Below are 26456 nucleotides of genomic sequence, written 5' to 3' on the forward strand. Positions count from 1 at the left end.
AAACTTCGCGGCCGATTGACCGCGCGGAATCGTAATTTGGATCCCTCATCATTTCTCCGGTCGATGAGCGAATGTCGAACAGACGAGTGACGAACGGACAATGTTCGGAGCGATGTGCAAAGTTGTCGACGAGAAGACAAAGACAACGGCGTTATTGGCGCTTAGTCGGTGAGTGATTCGAAATTACTGATCGCAGCTTCTCGTCCAATCTGCACTCGTTAACCCTTTCGCTCCTGCTCTTCTCTCCGAGGAATCTTAGGTGTGTGCATGTTGATACATGTAGAAAAGTGAGTTGGTCAATATTAATACAGGATAAAACTAATGTAATTCATAGCTCAGCGGGATCGAAAAGGTTAGTAACGACGTCGCGGTGTTGGATCAATAAAAATGTATGTAATTGCGATTACGATTATAATTATAATTAATAAGTTGTAACTTTCTTCTAATTACGTTTTCTGTCCTCTTCTACTTCTATTCATCTATCTTCCTCCCTCTTTCTCTCCGTTGTCCCAAATACCAAGTATAGAAAGTGTAGCAATTAAGGGGAACGAACCTTACCTTACGCGTGACGTCACGCGTACGAAAAGTATAATACAACCACGGCAAGTTCACGCTGTTGGGTAAACAGCCATTTCCCATCGAGTCTCGCGGCGCGTCGTAAACATCGCGGTGGACTGCATCTAATCGCCGTGTATATTGCGTGGATTGTTTACGTGGAGTTGCGATCAACCGCGTCTTCGCGATCACATCACGATTCGTGTCTGTGCGACGGGTGAATAACGAATGACTATCGAACAGGTGAGCGGTGATTGAATCGAATGCAACGTCGAGTGGACGACCGAAGCACCGTGCAACAGTCGACGGGAAACACGGAGACGACGGAGAGGACGAAGAGAATCGAAGGTCGAGATGGCGAATTATTCGGTGAGTGATTTAATTAACGACCGCTGCTTGATCGTACGACGTACGATCAAAATGTTAGTTGAGGTAAAATCAGATTAGACTATTAGACAATGATATTAGGTTAAGTAAAAGATATATTCGATCATTTTGGTCGATCGGATATGTTTCGTCAGGTAATTACGTAGATATTCTAATTCATCAGATGATTATATATTTATCTAAGCTACGCTTTCTGTATGCCATCTTGCGACTTACTCTTCCTTTCTCCTTTCCTCTTTATTGTATCCAGTAAGCGAATGATGCTTTCCTTTTGCTTTCCTTTTTGCCAAGTAGCGTTCCCAAGTACAGATAGTGTAGCGATAGTGTAGCGAAATCAGACTGTACGCGTGACGTCACATACAAAAAAGTACAGCCGAGTTAGTGACAACTTCGCGTTATTAGTCGAACCGCCATTTCCGCGGAGTCTCGTGAAGAATACAGTCAGTGAACTGCTGTCCGCACCATCGTCGTACATTGTTTTTGTTTATTTCCTTACACGCGAGCGAGCTTTCTGCGTTTCTCTGATCGGCACGTGTGTATATCATGAGTGCAAGTGCGTCATGACAACAAACGAGCATCTGAAGCAGTAGAACGATGCGGGCAACGAGAAGTTAAAGACGTCGGTGCGTCGATTCGTAAGTGACTTATGGTAGAGTCTCAATTTGTCGCCAGCTGTTCATCCCGATCGCCGTTTCTTTGTCTCGCCCTCCCGAAATTCCGCACGGCGATCGGACGCGCGTGTCGTGTCGCGTCGAGTACATGAGAAGGTCGAATTGTGCGACGGAATCTCACGCGGAGCTTCGTTCAGCCTCGCGACGTGCCGGCGCCGCGCCGCCGGGATCGCGAAATAAGCGATCCGACAAGCGATCGCCGCAGTCTCGTTGGATCATTTTGTTCGCTGTTTTAGAATTACGATTTCCTTCTCCGTGATTATATTATACTTTCGACGGTGCTCTCGGTACACTTTCAGTACACCTCGACCGTCCCCTTTCCCTTTCTACCATCAGATCGCGAATGGGTCCTTTTTTCGCCGAAAGTGCTGCTAGTGCAGTACCGCCTTGCGTGAGGTGCAATTTTACGCGTAGTGCGCAGTTGTAAAAAATAAAATCGGCGGAAAGTGCCGGCGTCGTGTCGGCGATCGACAGTGCGTCCACTCGCGTAATTCCGATAATGATTGTCTCGTATTCGCGTATCGAGTGAACGACATGTAAACAACCGATGAGCGGTTTAAATGAGGTACGAAGATTCGACGTGATGCAATGGACAACGGAGGGCGACGGTGTCGACGGCAAATCGGCGACGAGTGTATCAGTGAGTACTCGAATTATACTTAATCTCATCAGATCAGTGATCGTACGTTCTTGTTGCTCTCATAATTTCGCACTCTTTCGAAATGTCACATTTAGGTTATGTGTTCGCGTATACAGAGAAAAGTGTAGCATTTGCATTTAAGCAAATGTTATTTGTTTCGTATATCTCGGAAGTTTATGTACCCGCCAATCTATGATAATAAATTTATTATCAGAGTCAAATTTATTCAAAATTAGAATTCACAATTTACTCAAAATCGGAATTCAGAATTCAACCTCGTTCAAAACTATTAATTTAAAGAATGCCTATTAAATTGAAATCTTCAAATCTTAATAAAATCTTCAAATAAACTTTATGTTCTTAAAAAGAAAATTATTTTCAATAATTTATCTGAAATTTGTGACAAGCATAATTTTTAAGATTATTATAAAGAAAATATTTCATGTCGAAGAAAATGATTTGCTTCCTACGTAAAGCATAAATTTTATGTTCTTCAAAAGAGAATATTTTTTTCAGCAATTTTTCTACAATTTGCGATGATTATATTTTAAACATATTATCAGGAAAATATTCTTTATTGAAAATAATTATTAGTCGGAAAAAGAAGATAATCTGAGTCATCTCTTTTTTCTCAGCGGTAGAATAGCATTTGATTATAACGTTGGATATACGAAAAATTTTGATTAGACAGCAGCAGTTTCGCGCCAGTGCGCAACGTAGATTTATCTATGTAAAGTATGTCGCGTATAAGCCTTTCTCATGATGAAGTAGACCATCGCGAGACTCGTAAATTTATTTACCGGAACTCGTGGATTTATTTACCTCATTTTAATTTGAGCGCTAGGGAACATATTGCGTTGCGCCGTCAGCTCCGCCTTCGCCTCCTTCCCATCGGCCTCACATTTCCGTCTGCAATTAAAAATACGAGGACGTTACTCATACACCATGTCGATTAAACGAGGATAAATGCGACAAGTTAAATTCGTAGCACACACGGGGGCGACTTAAAGAGAGAGAGAGAGAGAGAGAGAGAGAGAGAGAGAGAGAGAGAGAGAGACAGAGAGAGAGAGAGAGAGAGAGAGAGTTTCTTTTGCCATTGCATTTGCAATGATCAACATAAAGTGGGCTCTTCTGTATTAATTTACCTGTTTCGTACATAAAATTAATTATCAATGCGGTTCACTAATTATGCTCTGTAGAGCACCACAGCACCAAATTAACAATATATCGATCTACAATAAAACTGATTTACCTAACGCATCTATTTGCGCAGAGTGTTCCATTACTATCACATTGTTTTGTAATAGTCGATTTCCCGCGGAGACAAGTTCCCCTCGGCGGAAATATCAAGGGCAAATAATCGTTTCTGCTTAATTTTTAACATTTCGTACCTTCGCACAATCAAGTCTCAAATAAAGATTTCAATTAGAGCGAACTTCGCCTGATATTAGCCGAAAAATACAGCTTTAACATTCATCTAGTTTGTTAAGATCGTCATATAAAATAGCTTCTCTTTTTTAATCGCGTGTAATCCGAAAATAATTAACGTCTCCATACTTGAGTAAAATCGAACTCCCCAAATTTATCGAAGAGTCATTAAAAAATATTCCGCGGTCGGAATGGAAATCTATACGCGTACGTTCTGGTCTCACTGCTCTTGCATTCGAGAATTACCCGAAATATTCACACACACACACACACACACACACACACACACACACGTACACAACACGTACATACATACACAAACACATACACACGTGCATACATCATCGAGCCAACCGACGAGGTTTTATTTTGAATTATCGCCAAGTTAAATCTGCAGCCGTATCTCAATCTCGAATTTAGCGCTTACCCCCGTTTTATCCGCGAAACGCAGGTGTCGATTTAGCGTATCGATCACGCGGCGGCTCGCGGGTGACGATAACACTAGTTTAACGAGCCATTGTTTTTGGCCAAACATCGGCAATGCTGAATCGACTGAGGGCTTGGAACATTAACGTGAAATTCTCGTATGTATTAATAAGGCAATTAACGGCGAAACAATATTTGGCGGGCGCTGGCCGACCGGCCGGCCGAGCGACCGACCGTCCAAGGGGATTCTTTTAATCGTGCTCCCAGTGGAAAGGGAGCTGGCCAGTTTGGTGCGCGAGTTAGAGGTTCTGCCCTCTCGAATTTTCCGCGCGCTTGTGAAAGGCCAGGCTCATTATTGGCCATTGTCCCGAGGCATGCTTTTCACAGTTTCCGTAATGCACGGTTTTTAGACACGATCCAAGCGATTAATTTCGGCCGCTTAAAGAAGCACTTGCCTCCATGCGCTAATGTGATGACGATGTACGCGAAGCCCGAGAAACTTGACAACTTAAAATTTTTTAACATCTCTTTTGTTACATTATATTACGTTTTATTCAATCTTTCATTGAATCTGATTAGTAGAAATGGCTTGAATATGCTGTCACGTTATTGAAGATATATATTTCGCGATAGTTTTTTTAATATAGCAAAATATTGTCGCGTTGACATGAAATGTCATAAAATAGAGGAAACTCATGTGGAAAATGTGCTAGGATTTAATTAGAATCTAATTTCAATTTCTTTCAAAAACTATTTTAATTAAAAAATTTTAATTAAAAAATTTACAAAGACTCAAGTCAGAAACGTAATGTTTGAAAGAAGGGCGATTTTAAGTAAAAAGTTGGAATGGATCCAATTTGCTCTCCACAATATTTTTTCAAAGATTTTTTCTGTTTTTCAAATTTATTCTCTAAACATTTATTTCATTTTACAAAACGACAATGAAAATAGAAAAACTTTACAAAACAGAAAACGAAATTGAAACAAATTATGTTGAAAATTGGGAAAATTTAAATCATAAAATGAACATTTTTCTCATTTTTATTATATTAACATAAACAATCGATAGTTATATTAACATAAACATTACTTTATGATTTAAAGTAAGTTTTGTTTCGATCATATGTGTGATGACTTATTTTAAGATTTGTTTAAAATTTCATATTTTATGTTTCATCATATCTCTCAGTGAACGAGACTAATAATTTTTTATTACTGGTTTCATCTAATGTATAATGATTGAGGAATATTACGATTAACATAGGTTCATTTTAAGGTCTATTTTTACGAAAATCCATGCGCTCCGATCGGAATTTCCGCTGAACTCGAAAAGATCCTAGGAAATTCCGATGTTTAAAATTATCATTAATAGGAGAATTTTCGGTCAGCGTAATATTAGTTACCCAGATAGACTTTCATAATTATTATGACCTGAGAGGATCGATGACGAAAAATTTACGATTTATTAAACTATATAAATGAAGCAAATATATTATTCTGAATAAATCGTTAAATTTACATCGATACACAATAATGTAAATTTTTTATTACATTAACAAATTTACATTAAAATCTCACTCTCAGATTTTCACGTCACATTCTACATGATATATTGTTTCAAGGAGATTTTAATAATTCCTCGTCCTTCGTGTGTCTATTCATCATTCTGCGTGAAAAATATCAGCATCATATGAAGCATCCCATAAAGGGATGCAATCTCTACACATCGACTAATGAAGTTATTGCTAAATTTGCAGGCACCTGCCTATCCGAATACTCATATCTCCGATCAAATATCCGAAACAATCGGCAAATCGCGAGACTCAAGTTCCATCCCGAGTGCGTCGCTGTTTATCGCGATGATCGCGGGGAAGCCTCGCGTTTCAGCTCGCCGCGGCAATAATACTCGCTTTCCACCATCCGCGACGAGGAATCCGCGAGGAATGGTCCGAAGACACGGTGCACCGGCACAAACATACACACACATATACAAACATAGGGGGAGAAAGGGGTACCGGTTTTCTCCTCCACTCATCTACCTACCTACCAACCTACCTACCACCCTCGCCCACATCAGTCCGCGCGCATCGCCGCGGGAGACGCCGCGAAATGCGATGCAGCGCCTTTTCTCGGCCGCTCTGCGAGAGGTCGTCGGGACGCTTCTCTCCTCCACCTTCGGCGTTCGGCGGAGAGAACTGTGGCCGGGGGCGGGAGAGGGGAAGGGGGAGGGGGAGGAGGAGAGCGGTCGTCGCGCAAGTCGGACATCGGGTTAAGGAGCAGAATAAGAGACGGTGCAGCGCGTCGTGCCCGGCGGAGGCGGACGCGAGGCAACAACGGCCATCACGGCGGCGGTTGCGCCGCCGCAGGCTGAATCGGCAGATTTATGTGGGGCTATGCATTTGCGAGTACAAGCACGCATACTTGCATACGTAATTAACTCTGTCGCGGTGACCGTTGCGGTGACTTTAGCGTCGATGAGAGATCGATCATCGTCGCGCTACGCGCTCGCGGAAACGCGTGTCGCCGCGCCGATGGCCGGCGCGCGCGTTCGCGCTCGCGGCGCTCCGGAGATATTAATGGGTCTCGACAGCGCTTCGATTATATTGTTCGTACGCCGTGAAAGCGCGCGCGTTCTCCAATTGAGATACGGACGGATGAAAAGCTGCCGCTCGGACGCGGACGGCACCGTCGAATCGGCCGCGTCGTCGTTCTCGCGTTTTCGAGTAGTAAATTTGGCGGCAACTTTAGCGCGGCAACTTTAGCCGACGTGCTATAGTCGTGGCTCTTGCGAATGATTCACTGTGGCACTCGCGTTTGACGCGTAAATGATGTGACAGAAATGAATTAAGCTGGAAATATAAAAGAAATGATCGGAATTTCGAGTGGATTATTTTCACTCGAAACGATTATGTCATATAAAGCGTGATATGAAGGTCTGAGAGCAATTTTCAGCATATTTGTTGCTGCATGAATACAGCGAAAGATTGGATTATTGTATTACGTGCATTTGATGATTAGCTCAATATACGGTATAGCAGCTTCGCGAACGTAATTAAAAAATTATCAGATTGTAAAGTTTCCACGTCATCGATGGTCTTACGTCACGATAATCATGGAAGTCTATTTGCATCGCAAAAATGGTGTCGCGTCGACCTCGCCCGCGCTTGTTTTCCGCATTCGTTTTTCTATCCTGTATTTTTTCATAGATAATATGCGAATTAATTTTACGTGAGAAATACCGAGTTTACTTCCGCCTATATGCGTTTCCGTCACACTGGAGGCGCAGGCCCCCATTGGACGGCTGCAATTTGAGCCGTGAAACATGAAAACGGGGTTATCGGGTGCGCTCATAACAATAAGTTCTGAAATGACCGGCAGAGAATCGTCGCGGGCGAAAGAAGAATCCGAAGAACGATGTAGTTATACAACAATATAGCGATAACGATCATGGTCGCGTCCAGGTGCCTCCGGGCGGTTTGCTCTCGGTATACGAATGTACGTTAACAGCGAATATACTGAAGCCATCCGGCGATTAATTTTATGTATAATTACACGCGCGCGAAATCGACAATTAATTCAACGCGGAAATTACTATTTACATTCGTGTACAGAAACAATTTATGTAAATAATTTCGTGCACACGTGGCCCCGACGTAGCGCGGCGCGGCGCGACGCGGCGCGACGCGGCGCGACGCGGCGCGACGCGGCGCGACGCGAGGCGTGCCGTTTGCGTTTAAGATCGATACATTCGGAATCGCGCGATCGCTCGCTTGGAATCGCCGATACCGCGTTTCGCGGTCGGCTCCGCCGAGACTCCGCCGAGAGCGCGCGCGTTCGTCAATTCAAAGAAGAAATCCCGGAATATGGAAGCGTAACGGGGACGAATGCCGTAACGATATATCCGCAATATAACGTCCATCGCGATGCGGCGACGCCTCGAGCCAATTGTATCTCATACGTAGATAGTTTTATTACACATACATACATATATCCGCGTCTGCGCCTGCGGGCACGCTTGCGCGCGGATAAAGATAGAGGCGGGATAGAGAATACACAATTATTGTGTGCTATCTGAGCAAGTGTCTGTGCCACCAATATGGCTTTCTTCGTTAATAGCCCGCGTCCGCGCGCGAGCACGACACGATATTCGCGGATGGTACTTATACGCAGCGCGACGGACAAACGACGGCGCCTTTGTTAGTGCGGCCATTCGATACCTGATAAAAAATTATCACCTTCGCTTCGTATGCGTTCCAGAGATGAACACTCCCCTAATAATAATGAAAAATCGGCTCGCGGCCTCCCTCTCTCCCTCCCTCTCTCTCTCTCTCTCTCTCTCTCTCTCTCTCTCTCTCTCTCTCTCTCTCTCTCTCTCTCTCTCTCTCTCTCTCTCTCTTTCTCTCCCTCAATTTCTTCGGGTGAAAGCTCTCACTCAAAACGAGTGAAAATTCGCTCGAAGCGATCGTGGTGAAAATACCGCCATTCGCGGAATCGCAAGAGCGAATGCTTCACTCAAACTTAGAGTGGTTTCTTGATTCTCTTCCGTGAGCGAGTGAACGTTGCAATTGGCTAAAATGAATTTGCTCCTGCAAGACGTTGGAACATACAGATCGGTGTGATAAACCAATCAATTGACATTCTACTTAAGGCTTAAGGCTGTTGGAATTTTTTCTTCTCGCTTACACGCATTCTGTTTACGTATTCGTGGACCATGACGGTTGATTATGCGAGAGAACGGCAACGATATCTCAAATATTGCTTAGGTAGACGGACATTTGTAACGTAACATTTAAAATCACGTTTAAAAAACAGGAAGTAATATGTGAGACATCGGTATTATTTTCTTGAATAATTAACCTTATGGTTAAAAAATGTGAACAAAACTCTAGGCGCAATGAATGTTAGAAAAGAATTGTGTCCATCAACTTTATTCTTCAATTTCGAATGAGAAGAATATTCACTCGACGATTCAGAGTAGAGAATTCACTCGAATGCGATCCAGGGAACACCAATAATAACAGTAATGTTACTTTAATGTTGTAATTTTCCATTGGACGATGTAATTGTTATGTACACGGAGAAAAAATGATTGGCTGAATTGACGCGAGAGTGAACAGACCAAACCTGTTTTTGTTGAAAGAAACCGCATTTCTGCTCATTAAATCTAAATTTCGTTCACAAAAATCGCCATGAATCCTGTTTCCTTGAATCAAAACGCGCTTGGTCCGTTCATCGTGTCACATTAACTCAAGCCCCATCTTTTTTCTCTATTTACATACGTTATATCACATTTACATTGTTGATTCGCGGGAATTACAACATTGATGTAATTCTCCCGTCGGCGTTTACCGAGAAGCTATACGCGGCCGTCACCACTTCTCGAGCGCTTCTCGAGCACAATTTCAGCAGAAAAAATTCTCCGACGAAGCCACGACGCAGCCCGCAAGGGCCGTCGGCGCGCTGCTCGGACGGTCGAAAAGATGCCGCGATTTGTAAGCAGGATTCTCGAGGGCGTCCAAGTGCCGGCAGGAAGGCCGGCAGGAAGACAGGCAGACGGGCACGCGTCCGCCGTCGTCGCGAGCGCGAAAAGGGCCTCGGCCAGGTGTGAAGAAGCGACGTCGTCGCCTCTCGAACGTCAAATTAGAAAGGATGGGGGTGGAGCGCAGAGACGCTCGAGACAGAAAGAGAGAAGCGCGCTAGGCAGGTAGGTAAGCGATGCGACGAGTCGCGACGTCGTCTGCGACGACACCGTCGTATACTCGCGTTATCGGCCGCAGGCTATCGCGCGGCGGGGCCTCTTATCCAGATACAGTTCTGATATGCGCACACGACGAGGCTCGCGTGTGCACCGATACGCAACCGAGCGCATAAATTCGCGCACATACGTCAAGTATGGTCGCGAACAGCCCGGGGGACATGACGACGAGGCGGCGTTCGCTCGTGCGCTCGCTCGCTCGCTAGTGCTCGCTAGTGCTCACTAGCGCGAGCGAGCGCACGAGCGCTAAGGACGCGCGCGTGCACGATGTCGTGCGCAGAAGAAGAGCACCACTAACTTCACGCGGACGTTTAATGGCCTGGGGGACGTCGGCGTATGCAAATCCCAGCGCGCGCTCGGTTACACCGGGCGACGATGTATCGCCGGAAAAACCCGCCGCCGCTCCGAGTGGAAACTGCGAGGGAGCGAGCGAGGTAGCTTAGCGCCGGTACTTACTTCGCGGAAGTAGAAGAGTTTGGCAAGTCGCGCTGTTAATTAGGGAGGTTGCGTGCGTGAGCGCTGCAATTAAACGAGTACCGTGGATCCGTGTATTCGTAGGATCGCGGAGCGAAGGACCGGACGAGTACGCGCACGGATAATTATACACACGCGCGTGCACTCGCGGATATTAAATATGTCGGATTCAATCAACTTGAAAATGTGCGGCTTTCGAACGAACGAACGCATGAACGCACGAACGAACGAACGAACGAACGAACGAACGAGCGTTTAATTAAATATCAAACGTTACGCACTGCAGTAATATTTAAGGGAAGAGCATTGCCGTTTCCGGCTCCCTCTCACCCCTTCTTTTCTTCTCTCCATCCGTTTCTCCGTCCTACGACGCATGATTAATTTTCATTAAATCAATAGCTGTCCGTCAATCTTTTCCGGAGAAACTTGTATGTTGATACACACTCATGACGGCCGGGCACAAAGCTAGGAATAACAGAGATATCGGATGGAACCACAAAGTGATGAAATGATACCGCGTGCGAATTCATTTGGACCCGCTCGACCGACGGATTTCCCTCTGGTGATTTCATTATGAGGGCCAGTGAGGTCGGTTCGCTCGCTCTCTCTCTCTCTCTCTCTCTCTCTCTCTCTCTCTCTCGCTCTGAATAATATTTGTAATGGAGAGCCATTTGCGAGCGCATACGAGCTGTGCGTTCGAACCCGCAACGTTATTAACGTTATAATCTACAGAATGTAATCTTCGTATCGGCTGATGTATATGTATATATATATGTGTACATACATATGTATATATATACGTACACACATACATACGTACACACATGTATGTGTATATGTATGTGTGTACACACAAAATGTTAAGCGCAATGATGCGTGTGATTTTTGAAGAGCTTTCGACAATTTAAGAAAAAAGCTTCTAAGGTAAACGTTCACCTATCTCATGAAAGTTAGTACTTGCAATAAAAAAAACGAAAACATCTTTTTTTTCATGGAAAATTCAATGTTATCTGGAATATGTGGAGTTTAAGTGACATCATACAATTTTTTTCATAATATTGTAGGTAATTTGAGAATGTATTCAATGCATTATCGGAAATGTCGCTTTTATTGATACTTAATACCAAATTTACATTATTATTTTAAATACTAATATACTAAGCACCGATTAGAAACATGTAGACATAAACACTAAACATGTGTGGAAACTATTTTCATATCGTATGTGTGTATGTGTGTGTGTATATGTACATATGTGTACGCGCATCAGTTTTCCCGAAACAACACGATTTCGCGGGTGTATTTTGCATATTATTAATCCGAACTTTCGCGGTCACACACAAATGCTCTTTATGTCGCGGATCCGTACCGATGCTTAATTTCCTCGTGTCCTTTGCGCTTAAATATCCTTGTGACTATCGACCCGTGGATGATACAATGTCGCTTTCTGTTGTGAATAACAAATATTACTGGAGAACGAACGAAGAGGTGACATTGCGAGATCTCTAATTTCTTAACACCGAATACACCGATGTAACATAGCTTTTGCCGACGCGAAAGATTGAGAAAAATTAAATTGGACAAAGATTATTTCTCACTATTTACAGCTATATACGTTAAACTCCAATCATGGATGCAACATTTTCCGATAAGTTTTACGATACATTCTAACAAAAAGATAGATCTCTTAAGGATTACTAAAAAAAAAAACAGGTACTCCTATTGGATACCGGAATCATTATGGAATTCATCGAAAAAAAACGTTGCAACCTTCAATCAGCTGATTATATAACGGTCACACTTTGACTTCTAAGCGCTAAGATTTGCGCAAAGCCAAATTAGAAAATTTAAGGGTTAAAGTCAACGTGGACAGCGAGCGTTAACGATGCATATCGTCGGCATTGCATAGGAATATCCTTCGGGAATTTTTTTCTCTACTGGAAGCCACATGTACCTTTCTTTGATAATTTTCACATTGAAAATTATACGTGACAAGTATGTTAAAGGTAAAACAAAAAATACAGGGAAACAATGATTACAACTTATAATCATTGACTCAAAATTTTTTAATCAATATTTTTGTTGAAGATTTTGCGGGGGGTTGACGACATGCGTTGCTCGGCATTGATCTAACTATTTTTCTACAATTATTTTTCTAAAGATCTTTTCGCTACTGAAAAGTACACTGTGTCTTCCGTCAACAATTTTCAAATATTAGAACCTATTTAGGACTATAATTCGAAACTCGCGACGATTTCTCTCCACGATATCAGCGAGAAACAGGGAGAGGGAGAGGGAGAGCGGGGGGGGGGGAGAGAGCTGAGGTTCTCCACGCATCCCATAATCGATCATCGCGTCCGAGGACTCGCGCGAGCCTTTTACGCGCCGGAGAAACGAGAATCGAACAATAGATCCGCGTGCGCGCGTGTCTTCATCTCTCTTCCCTCCCCCCGTTCCCTTTCTCCCCTGGCCGCTCAGTTAATATCTCTGGTCGTGAGACTCGCGGCGTCCCGATAAGTGCATTAAGCTACCGCGAAGCGAACGTGCAGCTGATTGATGGATCGGTTCGCTCCCTCGCCGCGCGATTAACACGGCAGCCTCGCGCGTCCGGGCCGCTCGGCGGGTACTTTTAGATGTACTCGCGGCGCTCCATCATCCCCGTTACCCAATCTCCGTAGAATAAGCGCCGCAGGGATCGTATTTATAGGCACAATGCCTCGTCGATTCTGCGACGACGCGATAGCGATCTCCGTGCGCGTGCGAGCGCGAGCGCGAACGAGCGAACGCGGCATTTACGCGCGGCGTATTCGGTCGTATTTATCGTACGGCTTATTATACACATTACCACGCGCGATACTTTTGTCCATACATCAGCGGAAATGCGCGCATTAACTCGATAAATATTTATGGCCGGTACTGTTACGATATTTCGTTTTACGTATAATAAATTATCGTGCGACGGTGCGCGCGCCGCGATAATTTATTGTTGCGTGATGCGCGATGGATGATAATAAAATAGCGTTAAGATAACACTCCGTTTATATACGGTTACGATAACACGGTGTTTCGACTCGGCCAGCGGAGGAGCTTCTGCCGCCGTATGAGCGCAGGAGGAAAGTAATATCGATTCGCGCGCGCGCGCGTGCGTGCGTGCATGTGTGTATGTGTAAAAATTGCAAGGGTGTTATTACGCGGCTTAATGTGATGTTTAATTTAATGTTAAATTGTACATCAGTCATTCTCTTTTGTATCCCTTACTTTCTTTCTCTCCTTCTCTTCCGCTCTCTGTCTCTCCTGCTTTACACGCTTCGCGTGATTACACATCGGCTCGCCGAGTAATCCGCCGAAAAATTCCCAATCACATTTCACCTTCTCGCGTTCTTTCTGTTCTCCGTCTCGCGCGTTCCGCCTGTTTCTCCCGCGCTGCGCCGCGGGCCGAGCCGCACGGTGTTTATCTGTACTTAAAAACTCTCGTAACTTTTTGCAATCGTCCCATTGACCGTCCCGCGCGGATTGCCTCGCGGAAATTCAGTATAATTATCGGCGCGCTAATATGTTGAAAGCCGTTTGAGCGGGCGAGTACGGCGACGAGCGCGGCTTCGCCGGAGAAAGCTTTTATAACATTAATTGCTATCTCCCAATCGGACGCTATTCGCGGTAACGGCCGGTCGTCATGAAAGAGCGCGCGCGAGAGAGAGAGAGAGATAAAGGGGAAAAGAGAGAGATAGATAGATAGATAGATAGATAGAGAGAGAGAGAGAGAGAGAGAGAGAGAGAGAGAGAGAGAGAGAGAGAGAGAGGGAGCCTGGTGCGCGCGCGTTTGTGTGTACCTTGTTAAGGTTTTCCAGTTCGCAACGTCGCTGGCGCGCCGCGCCGTTCTTTCCCTTGCATTCGCGAGCTCGCGCATTTACCACCTGGTACTTCATTACCGGAACGTCATTCGTCGGACGCAAACGATAGACGGACGTGAATAGTTGCCGGCTACCATGGGAGATCATTACCCCGCGAAATTATGCGCACTTGTTTTCAATCGCGCACCCGCTCGCTCGGCCACTCATTACCTCGCCCCGTCGCCGTTGCTTAACGATCGTTAACGACGCAACTTCGTCGGCCCGCCACCGGTCCGGCGATAATAATAATCGCGCTCGGGATCCAGCGCTTTCCTGTTTTTCCGGCCGACAGCCTGCGAGCTGCGGATTTTCGATGTCTGTCGGTCCAGAGAACGAGATTGAGAGAGAGAGAGAGAGAGAGAGAGAGAGAGGGGGGGGGAAAGAGAGAAGAATCGCGGTCGCGAGCGCTCACGAACTACATCGTTGCGCTGCTTCTACATCGAGGCGTAGATTCCCACCTGTCCATCCTGTCTTTTATGACACGTGTTCGTGCCCTTTCTCTCGGCAACGCGCTCGTGTCGGATTTGTTCGTCGATAAATCGCCACGCGGGAAAAACGCAAAACACACACCGGCCCGGTTAAAGTAATTGTTGCGAATCTCGCGTGAGCGAGCGAGCGCGCGCGTGCGTGCTCGATGTAACTTTATTGCGTCCGTTTCCATGTCTCATTCGACGTCCGCGAAGACGCAGAAATGAATATCGGTCGGGCCGGCCGATATTATTGGCTCTCGGCCGGTCGCGATTCCTCATACGCTCGCTACACACGCTCCCGCCGTGCTTTGCCGATATAAGAATCGGAATGCTAAATGCCACGCCGTACCCGCCGTGGGCGTTTTTATCTCGTCGGCGATGCGTTCGCCCGGGCTTTTTAGAATATCTCATCGAGTAGAGTATACGCGTGTGCGCGCGCGGCGACACGCAAAGGATACGCGCGTTATCATGTATGTACTGAATGTTTCATTATGGCCTCGTAAGGACGGACTTGGCATCGGGAGGTCGTTGCTGTGTAGACGCGGGCGTAAGAATTTCTCTTCAACGCCATCACGTAGATTTGTCGGGATCTTTTTCGCATTGCCGCGACGGATCTACGCGTTTGAGTCAAATTCAAAGGGTGATTTCAAATTCGCGACTCGAAGCTTTCCGGATATGCTCTCCAGAGGTTATCAGAAGTTTAGTTTCGGGGTGTCTCTTGGTCTATCGAATGTCGGTGGTCGAACAATATTTGATGCCATAAAAGACTAAAAGGAAGTCCTAGGAAATTGCCGCGCGAGTCGCGCAGTAATTTTCAACATCAACTAGATAAAGGTGCGCGATCGGGCGAACTTGCATCTCTACGGGAATCTATAGGATCGTCCGCTGCGGGATCTTACTCGTATATCAATTCCATTTGAAAACGCCCTGAGATGCACTCGGATAACGACGAGATAATAATATTCACGTTACAGTCGGCAAGGCCGGCGTATGCTCGACCTAGAACGTTACTTGTAATCATTACGGCCTGCCATAAATCGCGCCCCGTTATCAGATTAATCTAGCTAAATCAATTACACGAGTTCTCGGTTTCTCGCGCGGATTATCAGGTCACCGGGATGAGCATAATTCAGATACGGAAGGTTGAGCAGGCCGCGTGTCTCTCCCTCCGCGTGCCTGCGACCCTTTCTATCGCCTTTCGGTAGCCAAATCCATCCCCGAAGCGGATCCGCTAACAGTGAAATACTCTGTACACCGGCCGCGGTGTAAATCTCTCTTTCTCTCTTTCTCCCCCTTCCCCTCTCTTTGACACGGTGTTGTGCCTGGTGGCACTGCCTCGTACCGGGGCAGGTATGTACCTACCGAGCTACGAGCGGCAGTTGTACGCGTCGTTACTTACGCCGGGCAACGCGAGGTATGTAGGCACGTACCTGCCCACGTAACGCGCGCCGCGCCGCGCCGCGCCGCGCCGCGCCGTTCCGTTGCCGCGGATAGCCAAAGAGGCACTCCCGACACGCGCCAATGCATGTCTTGCTCCATTTCATCCTCGCCTATTCCCACCACTTACTCACCTACTTACCCTACGAGACGGAAACTCTGACCGCGAGACGACGTGCATAAGCCGCGAACTAGCCGAGATAGGAATTTCATGCGCCGCAACGGCGAGTATATTGCAACACGTATTATACTCGCGCGAACGCCGGGGCTGTGCCTCGGTACCTGGCCGATTGGCCAGCCAGGTGTGTGTGTGTGTGTGTGTGTGTGTGTGCGCGCCTACCTTAGCAGAACAGGCGGATTTAAGAAACGAACGAAAGCGCAGCGCGCGGAAGTGCGAGCGCGCGCGCGCGGGATTTAGTCCCGGCGCAACGGTGCGCTCTACAATCCGCTTTGTACGCGAGGTTCTGCCTCGGGATTTTCGGCGGACTTTCCGCCTGAGGCCTGAGGAAACTGGTCTGAGGAAGACGTGTTGAGGCGAAGGACTTGGCACGGTGATATCGTTAAAATCGATTTTGGGAATCTTCATCGGGGATTTTGACGAACTTTTACGGCTCCGGGGATATTTCTCTTGTTTGATTTCCGGGTCCATCGTGGAGTTGTTCGCGACGTCTCGTGAACATTCCAGTTCGCTTCTTCGGGGAGAGGAATAAGCTGAAGAATCAAATATTTCCCTACCCCGCGAAAGTCTGAAGTATCAGACATTTCTTTTAGTTTACTTGGTCTGGAGGATCTGGAGGAATTTTTAGTGAGTGCAGAGAGAACTCGTCTTAACGCGAGCGCAAATAATCATTTACTCATCTCTCTTATTTATATATACTTAAAGTTTTAAGCTAAAAATTTTAGAAATCCCACGGGCTCGTTAGGAAAATTATTTTAAACGCGCGCGGGGCGGGGGGGGGATGCACAGCGCTGTGACGCTCTGTAAGCCATTCTTTAGAATTTCAATGCAGGACTCATTAAAAGATATTTTATGGATTTGAGGGATCTTACTTTGAAGCGTACGCAAAAGGGTTCCAGGGGTTCTTCAACTTACTTTTTGAAATCCTAATCAAATATTCCTCAGAATTTTTACGGATTCGAGGAGATTCCCGCCGTTTCGGGCTTTCAGCGCGGAATTTTCGGTAAGCATTTTCGACAGAACTTGAGAAAGTCTCAGAAAGCGAGATGCCGATGACATTCTACCAGGAGTTTTCACCAAGTTTAGGCGACGCACCATCGTCCGAAGTTCTCGCGTATGTCGAATAATAGTTTTATTCTCGAGACATTTGCACACTTGAATGCAGGTCTCTCACATTCTATACCATACACGGAGAATAGAAAAGCAACGTGCGGGCGATAGACCTCTCACGAAATGTCAACAAATCAATAAACACGGCTCGCACGGCGATCGCTCCCAGCTACTACATGTACATAAAAAAAATATATATGTATATATATATTTTTGTTTCCGCTCACTCGAGAATTATGTAATTGTAATGCTCATGTGGCATTTTACGATTCATATCGAGCCGATTGCGTAACATATGTTTACCGCGCCGAGTTGCCGCGCGAGCGATTGCTCAACGGCGGCGCAAGACACGCAAATTTTGACGCGGTCGGCGCAATATGAGCGAGCTCGTTTCTGAGCGCGCTCACGCACGCACGCACGCGCGTGTCCAAAAGACACGGAAAAGACGAACAATTCGGTTGAAACGTCGAATGACACATATCGACAACATTGCGTAGCGTCACGTTGCGCTGAATGTGCCCGTTAATTATATTCAAGATATAAATTTATTTAATTTCCTATCTAGTTCTTTTTGTTGAAGCGCGAGAGGATATGAACGCGACGGTATCAAATGTAGAAAGTTCGTCATCGCTGTAATTTAATTGTCAATTAGGATTTTAATTAATTTAATTATGGAAGATAATCATGCCGCACGTTATGGATGTATTTTCGCTACGGGCCGTATTCATAAATAACGACGAGCCCGGCAAAAGAGAGTCGATTATTTCGGATTTCGCGGCGTATATTTTATTTACGCGGAACGCTCTCGCAGCGCGCTGCGCGAGCGCTTAATGTAACCAGCGATCGGGGAAATTTCACATATCTCGCACAATAGTCGCGTTGGCCGCGCTCGTATAACGCCCGGGTTCAGCGTTTGTACAAATGGCCTTTGTTGTTTTGGCGTTTCTTGCTGTTTTTAACGTCGCGATGCTAATTTACATACGTACATATATCTCCGCCGGCTGGTCTCGCGCCGGCAAACAATGCCGTTTTCGCTCTCGACCGACCAATAGCTTCAACAGTCGGCGAAATCGCGGCGGCAAGGAAGTTCCTTCATCGAGGGGAAACCGATCGCAGTATCGGAAGGAAAATTATTAATGCTCTGGAGGCGAGGCCTTTGGCACGGATTAGGCGCGATCTATATTCTAATTCTCCACAGAGAATTTGTCTAGGAAATAGTATATAGTTTGTACGCTGAGAAAGTACGCTTACCATACTACGGAGCTTGTCCCATTAGGATACACTCATATTCAAAACATTTGAAGGTAGTTTGGAAAACTGTTTTATACACGTGTATGATACACGGAGAAAATATTATAATAAATATCATGTATTATAGTAAAAATTACGTTAAATTATACATTTTTTACACATTTTTCTGCAAAACCGGTCTCTATGTCGATGTCGAAATACTACAGTATTTCGAATTACTACAGTAAGTAGTAAAAAACGAAACATCAAAATATTCAAGCAATATCGTGTAATAAAAAGTCAAATGGGCATATTTCGAAACAAATACACAGCAATATCTGTATCGTAAGCTATATCGTAATTTTTATACGATTCAAAATTACAAAAATTTGTTGTCGTTTTCATTGGAATATTCTGCTAATATATAAATTTTTATATTGTAAAGTTGATGAAAAGACCCGAACAAATTATAAAGAAATTGTTGCAATATATAAATTTGAATATAGCCAGTTACGCGATACAGTACACGGTACATTATCCAGTAAAAAATTTCTCCGAGTATCAAAAGTGCAGTAAGCCTTTAGCCTTTCGCTCTAAGCCACAAAGTATAAAATAATTTCTGGCAAAAGGCGTTTCCCGCGCAGCCAGAACTCGTAATAACGCCTGAAGCTCAAGGATCGCAACTCCTGGTATCGCGGGGAGAGCGCCTTTTGCCAGAAATCGCGTCACAGAGCGAACCGCACCTATCGCAGATCGGGCTTAAGGAAAGAAAGCGACTTATCATTTAATAGCGGCGCGCGCGCGCACGCGCGGTAATTAAAATCGCCGCGGTCGTTAAGCGCGCGCAATCATAACCCGCCGGGACCACCGAGTGCCTTCCGCCGACGGTTAACGATCGTTCCTTTCGGATCCCCGCCTCATTTCGATTCCTTCGCGTCCACCCGGGTACACACCCGGACGCGGATCCGGTCGCCGAAAGGCGGATGATCGTACTGCAGAAGAGCGCGATCATGCTCGGATGCGTGCGTGCGCGCTCACAAACGTACGCGTATATATTCGGGGCGATATCTCGGACGAGGCAAAATATTTACGAGAAAATTTCGCCGTGGGTGGCGCGGCTTCATGAATAATTTCGGTCCGCAGGAGACTCGTCAGCCGCGGGCTATGTGCTCGGGGCGCACGGTTCTAATTACGGCAACTGCAGAGCGCGCGCGTCTGCGCCTCCGGCTATCCCTCCAGCCGGTTTCCAACCTCCCTTTTCCTATCCCAGCACAATTTCCACAGAGCCCACATCCGTTCTGAAATGCTAGCAATCCTCCCGCCTCCCCCTTTCGCTTCGTTCTCTCTCTCTCTCTCTCTCTCTCTCTCTCTCTCTCTCACTCCGTCTCTCTCTCTCTCTCTCTCTCTCTCTCTCTCGCTCATGTAGTCTCTCTTCCGCCCTCCGCGCGCATTCCGCGCGCTCCTTCTCTCGCCTCCCTTCCCCCTTTGTAGCTCGAGGTGTACATCGACTATTTCGTTGCAACCAATTTTTGAAAAGGGATCCCACGGTCTATACGTGCGCGCGCGGCGATGCCCGTGCGTTTGGACATATTTTTTCTGCGCGCGTGCAGCCCGTTCGCAGAGAAGTAAACAACGTTTTCGCCGGGTCACCGTCGTGCCGCGGTGCTACCGTCATCGCCGACGCGCACCGCTGTTGATTAATGTCATTCTCACGAGTTTTACGCGGTATCTACAATATCGAGAGAGAAAGAGAGGCGCGTCTGGGAATTTCATTGATTACAAGTCGCGGACTTTACACAATTAAATTACAGTTGTGTTGCGCAACAACAACGCGCGTCTTTACGGTTACCGTTTCTCGCGCCGCGTGCGTTTGACGCGTGTGAAATTGCCTCTATCTCCGTCTCTCTCTCTCTCTCTCTCTCTCTCTCTCTCTCTCTCTCTCTCTCTCTCTCTCTCTCTCTCTCTTTCTCCCCCCCCTTTCTTACTCTCTCCTCCTCTCTGTCGCTCTCTCCGCAGTTCTCTCTCTCTCTCGACCGGTTCGCGCAGCGCGGTGTTTACCGCTTCATCGTAAAATCCGAACGCCCCGCGACTGCAATCGCCCCGCGACTGCTCATCGATATGAAATGAATGCGCCGCGGTGCGTCTAATGAGAAACGAAAGGTGGAATCGCGAGAGGAGAGGAAGCGTCGCGTCTGCCCGCCCGTGTGCGATATTAAATACGTTACAATTGAAAATTGCATCATGTTCTCTTCGCGGCGGCCGGCTAATTACGGGACCGCGACTTCGTATCGCCCGTCAGGTACTTTCCACCGGCCGCGGTTTTACAGTTACGTGTCATCTGTTGCGAGGCGAAATCTCTATCTCACATTTATACTCCTCTCTTATGTATCCCTCGGTTCGTCGACTCGCTCGCGCGGCTCCTCCACGCGGTCAGGTGAGAGGTCGGTCGCTTCGGACATTCGGCTACCTTAACGGTCGAGTTTATATATAGACGTTAAATTCGGAATGTGTCCAATGGTCAATTTGTGTGCGTGTACACGGAAGAATAAGTCGCTGCTGTGAGATTAAATCTCATTGGCCGATCCGAACTCATTGTCGGCTGAAAGGCTGACCGTTTCCGTTGATCAGGTTTATACGTCTCCTCAATTTTTGCGTCAAGTTCGAGTTTCTACGTAGGCGTTATTTTCGGGATGTTCGGAGATTGATTTCCGTGCGTACTGACCGTTTCGATCAAGCTTACATGTTTAATCTCAAGTTTATATGTGGACGTTAAATTCGGGATGTTTAAAGGTCAATTCGAGGGCGCGCGTAGAAAAATAAATCATTATTATTAGCTAAATGTCAACGTGGCTGATGCAAACTCAATTAAAAGACAAATCATTACGATCATGTTTATATATTTAAGTTCAAGTTTGCACGCAGACGTTAAGTTTGGCAAGTTTGAAGGTCAATTTGTGCATGCACGCGGAGAAAAATAACTTGACATCACCAGCTAAATCTCATCAGAGCTGTTTTGGAAATAACTGAAAGGTTGACTCTTTCGCTGCCATGGAGACAAAAATTTGTCAACTGAAATTAGTGCAAATACGAGGGTAGTCCCAGAAGTACCTCACCTGACGTATAGATAGCGGTTGTTGTTTGAAAAGAATGACTATGGTAGAAAGTACTAACCTTATAAAGCTTAAGTTTGAAGTTTGACGACGCTACGTTGTTTAGTATTTGTTTGGCATCAATAGTGAACGCTCTCAGTGAATTTGTAAACATGGAAAAAATTGGTCATCGTTATGTGATACAATACTTTCATTTGAAAGGTAACTCAGTCCAACCAATATCAAAGCGGAGCTAGATTCTACTCTGGGGGAGTCTGCTCCTTTGTTTACAACAATAAAATATTGGGTGGCAGAGTTTAAACGAAGCCGTACGAGCTGCCAAGACGAACATCGCAGTGGTCTACCAAATGAGGTGACCACGCCAGAAATGGTGAAGAAAATCCACAAAATATGGTATTGGATGACCGTTGATTGAAAGTGTGGGAGTTAACAGACATGGCAGGCATTTCAAAAAGTGCTGTGCATCGCATATTGACTGAAAATTTGCACATGAGAAAGCTGTGCGCAAGATGGGTGCCGCGATTGGAACAAAAACAGCGTCGTGAGGATGTTTCAATCGAATGTTTGGCGAAGTTTCGCAGCAATAAAGCCGATTCATAACCATGGATGAAACATGGGTGCATCACATCACACCTGAGACGAAGGAACAGTCAAAACAACGGACCAAGGTGGCTTGATGGCTATTTTGAGGAGCTCGACGATTCCTACTGTAAACAGGGTATCGAAGTTATTGAACATCGCTGGGAAAAGTGTATTGAGCTGAAAGGAGACTATGTAGAGAAATAAAGATATTTTTTCCCAAATTTTTTGTGTTTTCTTTGTTAGGTCAGGTACTTCCGGGACTACCCTCGTAGCCAAGAAAAAGGTATGGTAGCTTAATAAACTAATAAATCGAGTTTCTGCGACGACGGCATTAGCTGTCTCCGTTTCAAATAAACGTTCATTAAAAAAGAAAAAAAAGTAAAGCAAGAAAAAGGAATGCCGTCGGTTACATCTTGGCTCCTTCTGCACGTGCAGAAGAAAAAGACCTTCCTCGATCGATCGGTGTGCCTCCGCTGTCACTTTTACACCGGACTCTGCTTTCTCATGGATCGCTTACGATTCGCTCATGTGAGTTTCGACACGGTCAGGTCACCGTTTCCGTTTTCGGCGGGAATAACAGCCTGCGACTCGGCACGACTCGCTTACGCACGGAGCATCGCCCAATGCTGCGCGAGAACTTTTATGTAATCCTCTCCTCCTCTCGCGTCTTCCCTCTCGCGCCCCGTCGAAGCCTAAGCTCCATGCATCTCGCGTGTGATTACCGCGCGACGCGAGGTGCATAATTGATCGTAACCATTGTTCGATGACGGCGGAATGCGACGTGTGATTGAGCAATCGCATTGTCCCGTCGTGTTTCTGCGTGCGCGGCGTACCTGCAGGCGGCCGAGAGACACCCTCTCGGACGTGTGGCATAGATTAAACTTTCTTTACCCGCGGTCGCGTCGTGAGATCAGATTGACTTTCTATCGAGCTCGGCTTTAACTCAATCGTATAAAATGCCCCACGGACGTGCGCGCATACGTGATTATGCCCGGCGTTTGCGTAGCGTTCTCTCTCCCGTGTGGAGGGAAATTACCGCAATAGACATCTAAAAGACGTCTCAAGGACGTGCAAAGGATTGCCGGGGCCCTTAAGCTTCGGCTCTGGATAGAAAATGAGTAGAGAGAGAGAGAGAGAGAGAGAGAGAGAGAGAGATAGAGAGAGAGGGAGGGAGAGAGAGCGAGAGAGAGAGAGAAATCCAGCGGGAGTATAATCAAGTGAGGCACAATGTAACTTTAACAAATTGACGTTTCTAGGCAAGATTATTACGCGAGATCTGCTCGTAGAGGTCTCGAATGTTTTGTTAATTCTTGCGTAAAGTGTTTGATTGAATTTTGCGAATTCATGATGATGAAATTGCGAAAGGAGAAATCGGTCCGAAATTGGGGAAGATCGAGATTGTTGAGTTGAATAATGTCGATCAGATTAGCCTGGAGATACGGTATTTTTATTGTTTGACACGATTTCAACAGATATTCAATAGCGGGAATCCATGTATTTGTTCGCTATCTCATTATCCGCGGTACTTTCGTTAGAGAGAACTTTCCGTGGCGGAACGCTTGGCCGCACCTCGCGAGTTACCAGCGACATAATTAGCCGCGTGAAAGTACACCATTTCCATACATGAATATCAGTTTGTCACGCGATGTTTCGGCGGTATCCTGTAACGTGGACGAACACCGCCAAAGGTAACGTCGTTCTTTAGACGTTTTCCGTGCCGGTGGCTGCGACTTTCTTCGGTCGGCTAATTTTCGGATCTTCGACGGTCAAAATCACGGTATGATCGTCTAGCTGTAGAAACGTACGAGAGAAGATAAAAAACCTCAGCAACTTCGCGCAACTGAAAGGAAATATGACGTCAGCTTCGTGACGAGAAGCGATATCTTCCGTGACCGAAAACATTTGTTTGATTTAAATTGTATCAAAACTCGAGCTCATCGAGAGCGACCTGAAATCTCAAGATTGCTCTATTTGGAGATTTCGAAAACAGATAAAACCGTATCGATTAGAAGCAAAATTATTTCGAAATACTTATTTCACTGATAAACGAGCATAATCGTCTCTCAGCTTGAGCCGGCAAAAAGCTGCGGTTAAAAATACTGGTTTATCGATCGTCGAATTTTTGAATGAGATCTAAGGTTCGTTTTCTGCTGGTGAACCGGCTGCACTACTTTGCGCTACTTCTCTTCTCCTCTTTTTTTCCAACAAGTCTCAACTGTATACCTGTCTCCTTTCCGGAAGTATAGTGCTGGTTCAGCAACAGAAAACAAACCTCTAGATCGCTGCAAACGTGTTTGCTAAGTCGATCCTGCCGCGAACTTCAGCTGTTTTGCGGACAACTTGAATTTAAAGCGTCACATTTATCTCGTACCCGACTAGTCAGTCGGTTACCCGAATAGTGTCAGATCCGAATGAAGATTGCAGTTTTAAGTAGAAACCTCCTTAAAACCTTAAAAATCTTTCCGTTTCTACGGAGATAACTGAGAATTTTCACCTGCTTCCCGGCCGAAGGAAAATTCAGTTACACCAACGGAGTAATTGTTTTTTTCCGCGCGCTTTGCCAAAATTTCGGGAATACTTAGGGTATCTTCGTCACGGTCTCACGTCAAAGCTGCACATCGCGAATAGCCGGAAAGCCGGAAAGAGAAGAAGGTTGTTCTCGAGATGTTTCGAACAACGACAATCGCATTCTCGATCCTATTCTTGTGTTTGCCGATGCGAAGAGCGAAGTGAACCTGTATATTACGTTCTCCTCGATCTCGCGATAACGATCGCCGCTGTTTAATTATCACGCGCGCCCAAGGTTTATATCGCGGAACAATTACAACTCCAGTCGATGCAGTTATCGTCGTCGCAGCTCGCGAGTCTTGCATCGCATTAATTTTACGATCAAATTGATCGCCGTCATTTCCGGCTACGTAACGGATCACGGCAATGTACGTCAATTAATGATCGCGCGAGTCGTTTCATAATTTAACAACCTACCGAAGTCGAACGTGTTCGCTCGCGTCGTTGAATGAAAATTTAGACCGCGCCATCCGGAGGAAATTTTTTCCTCGGCCGTTCCGCGCATCATCACGCATAGGTCGTCGGGTCGGACGAGATCGCGGACGCTCGGCGTTCGTACATTGCAAATCGTGATACTCTCTCACCGTTTCTGACACGTGGGCTCCAGGTTGACGGTTGTTCTCGTGTTCACGGCTGCGGCGGATTGCGGCACCCCGAAGCGGTCCCGAAGTTGTCGCGGTCGCGAAAACTTGTCACTGTCTAGGTCTAGATAGCACCCCGGCCAAGTTCCCGCGAACAGCTCCAGCTCTCCTTTTCTCTCTCTCTCTCTCTCTCTCTCTCTCTCCCTTTTTCTCTTTTTCTCTCTCCTCTCGGTGTTCACGCACTTGACCACGTGGTTGCGTTCACGTGTCTACTCTGCGAAAGACAAAAGTTGGCGCGAGCCGCGCGCGCGCCACCGCGGCTTTCGTCGGACTGCGTGCGCTCTCGGCCGCTCCGCTGATCCTGCTACCTCCACCAGTACCACCACCACCACCGGCAACAGCGGCACCAGCACCAGCTCCACCAGCGCCACATCAACATCAGCATCAGCACCACTACCACCACCGCCACTACCGCCAACACCACCCACCCAGCGTGAGCGGTACCGCCGCCGCCGCCGTCGACATTGTCCTCGTCCTTCTCGCCAACCTACATCGACTCGTCTTTGTTCCACCAGCTCGCGGCGTTTCGGCAAGCGCCTCGAGCTTGCGACGATTCTCTCCACTCTTGGGACTGCGCTGCATCCACCGCCGCCGCCGCCGCCGCTCGTGGGTTTCAATCCCTCTTCGATCGTGCACTTTGACCATTTGCGCAGGAGGATATAGCGATTGTTCCTGTTACGTTTATCATTTCTCTATGGGCTTTCGAGCGCCATTCTATGCGCGAGCGAAGAATGGGTTAATCGCTCACCGTATTTGAAGTCTGTCGCGGTGCCGGCTACACTTCGCGCCTGGGTTCGCCGCTGGTCTGCGTTTAATCCGACGCGTCGTGTGACTCAGAATTGCCTCTCCGAAAAGTCTCCGGATGTGTATTGAATGTTCCGCTATTAATACGCGACTCGACGTC

At 46.4% G+C, this 26456-nt stretch overlaps 1 protein-coding gene across 1 annotated transcript in view; it reads right to left on the reverse strand.

Annotated features, from left to right (window-relative positions):
• The window catches only part of twz (BTB/POZ domain-containing protein twz), a 43353-nt gene extending 17481 nt beyond the window's left edge, over positions 1-25872 (reverse strand). The window contains exons 1-2 of the mRNA XM_011150421.3: positions 25496-25872; positions 3076-3162 (exon numbers count right to left, since the gene is read on the reverse strand). Coding sequence (XP_011148723.1) covers positions 3076-3104 — 29 coding nt within the window. The 5' untranslated portion in view covers positions 3105-3162; positions 25496-25872. The remainder of the gene's footprint in view (positions 1-3075; positions 3163-25495) is intronic.
• Positions 25873-26456: the final 584 nt, after the last annotated feature.

The sequence above is a fragment of the Harpegnathos saltator genome, unplaced genomic scaffold, assembly GCF_003227715.2.
Source record: "Harpegnathos saltator strain DR-91 unplaced genomic scaffold, Hsal_v8.6 scaffold295, whole genome shotgun sequence".
NCBI classification, from domain to species: Eukaryota; Metazoa; Arthropoda; class Insecta; order Hymenoptera; family Formicidae; genus Harpegnathos; species Harpegnathos saltator.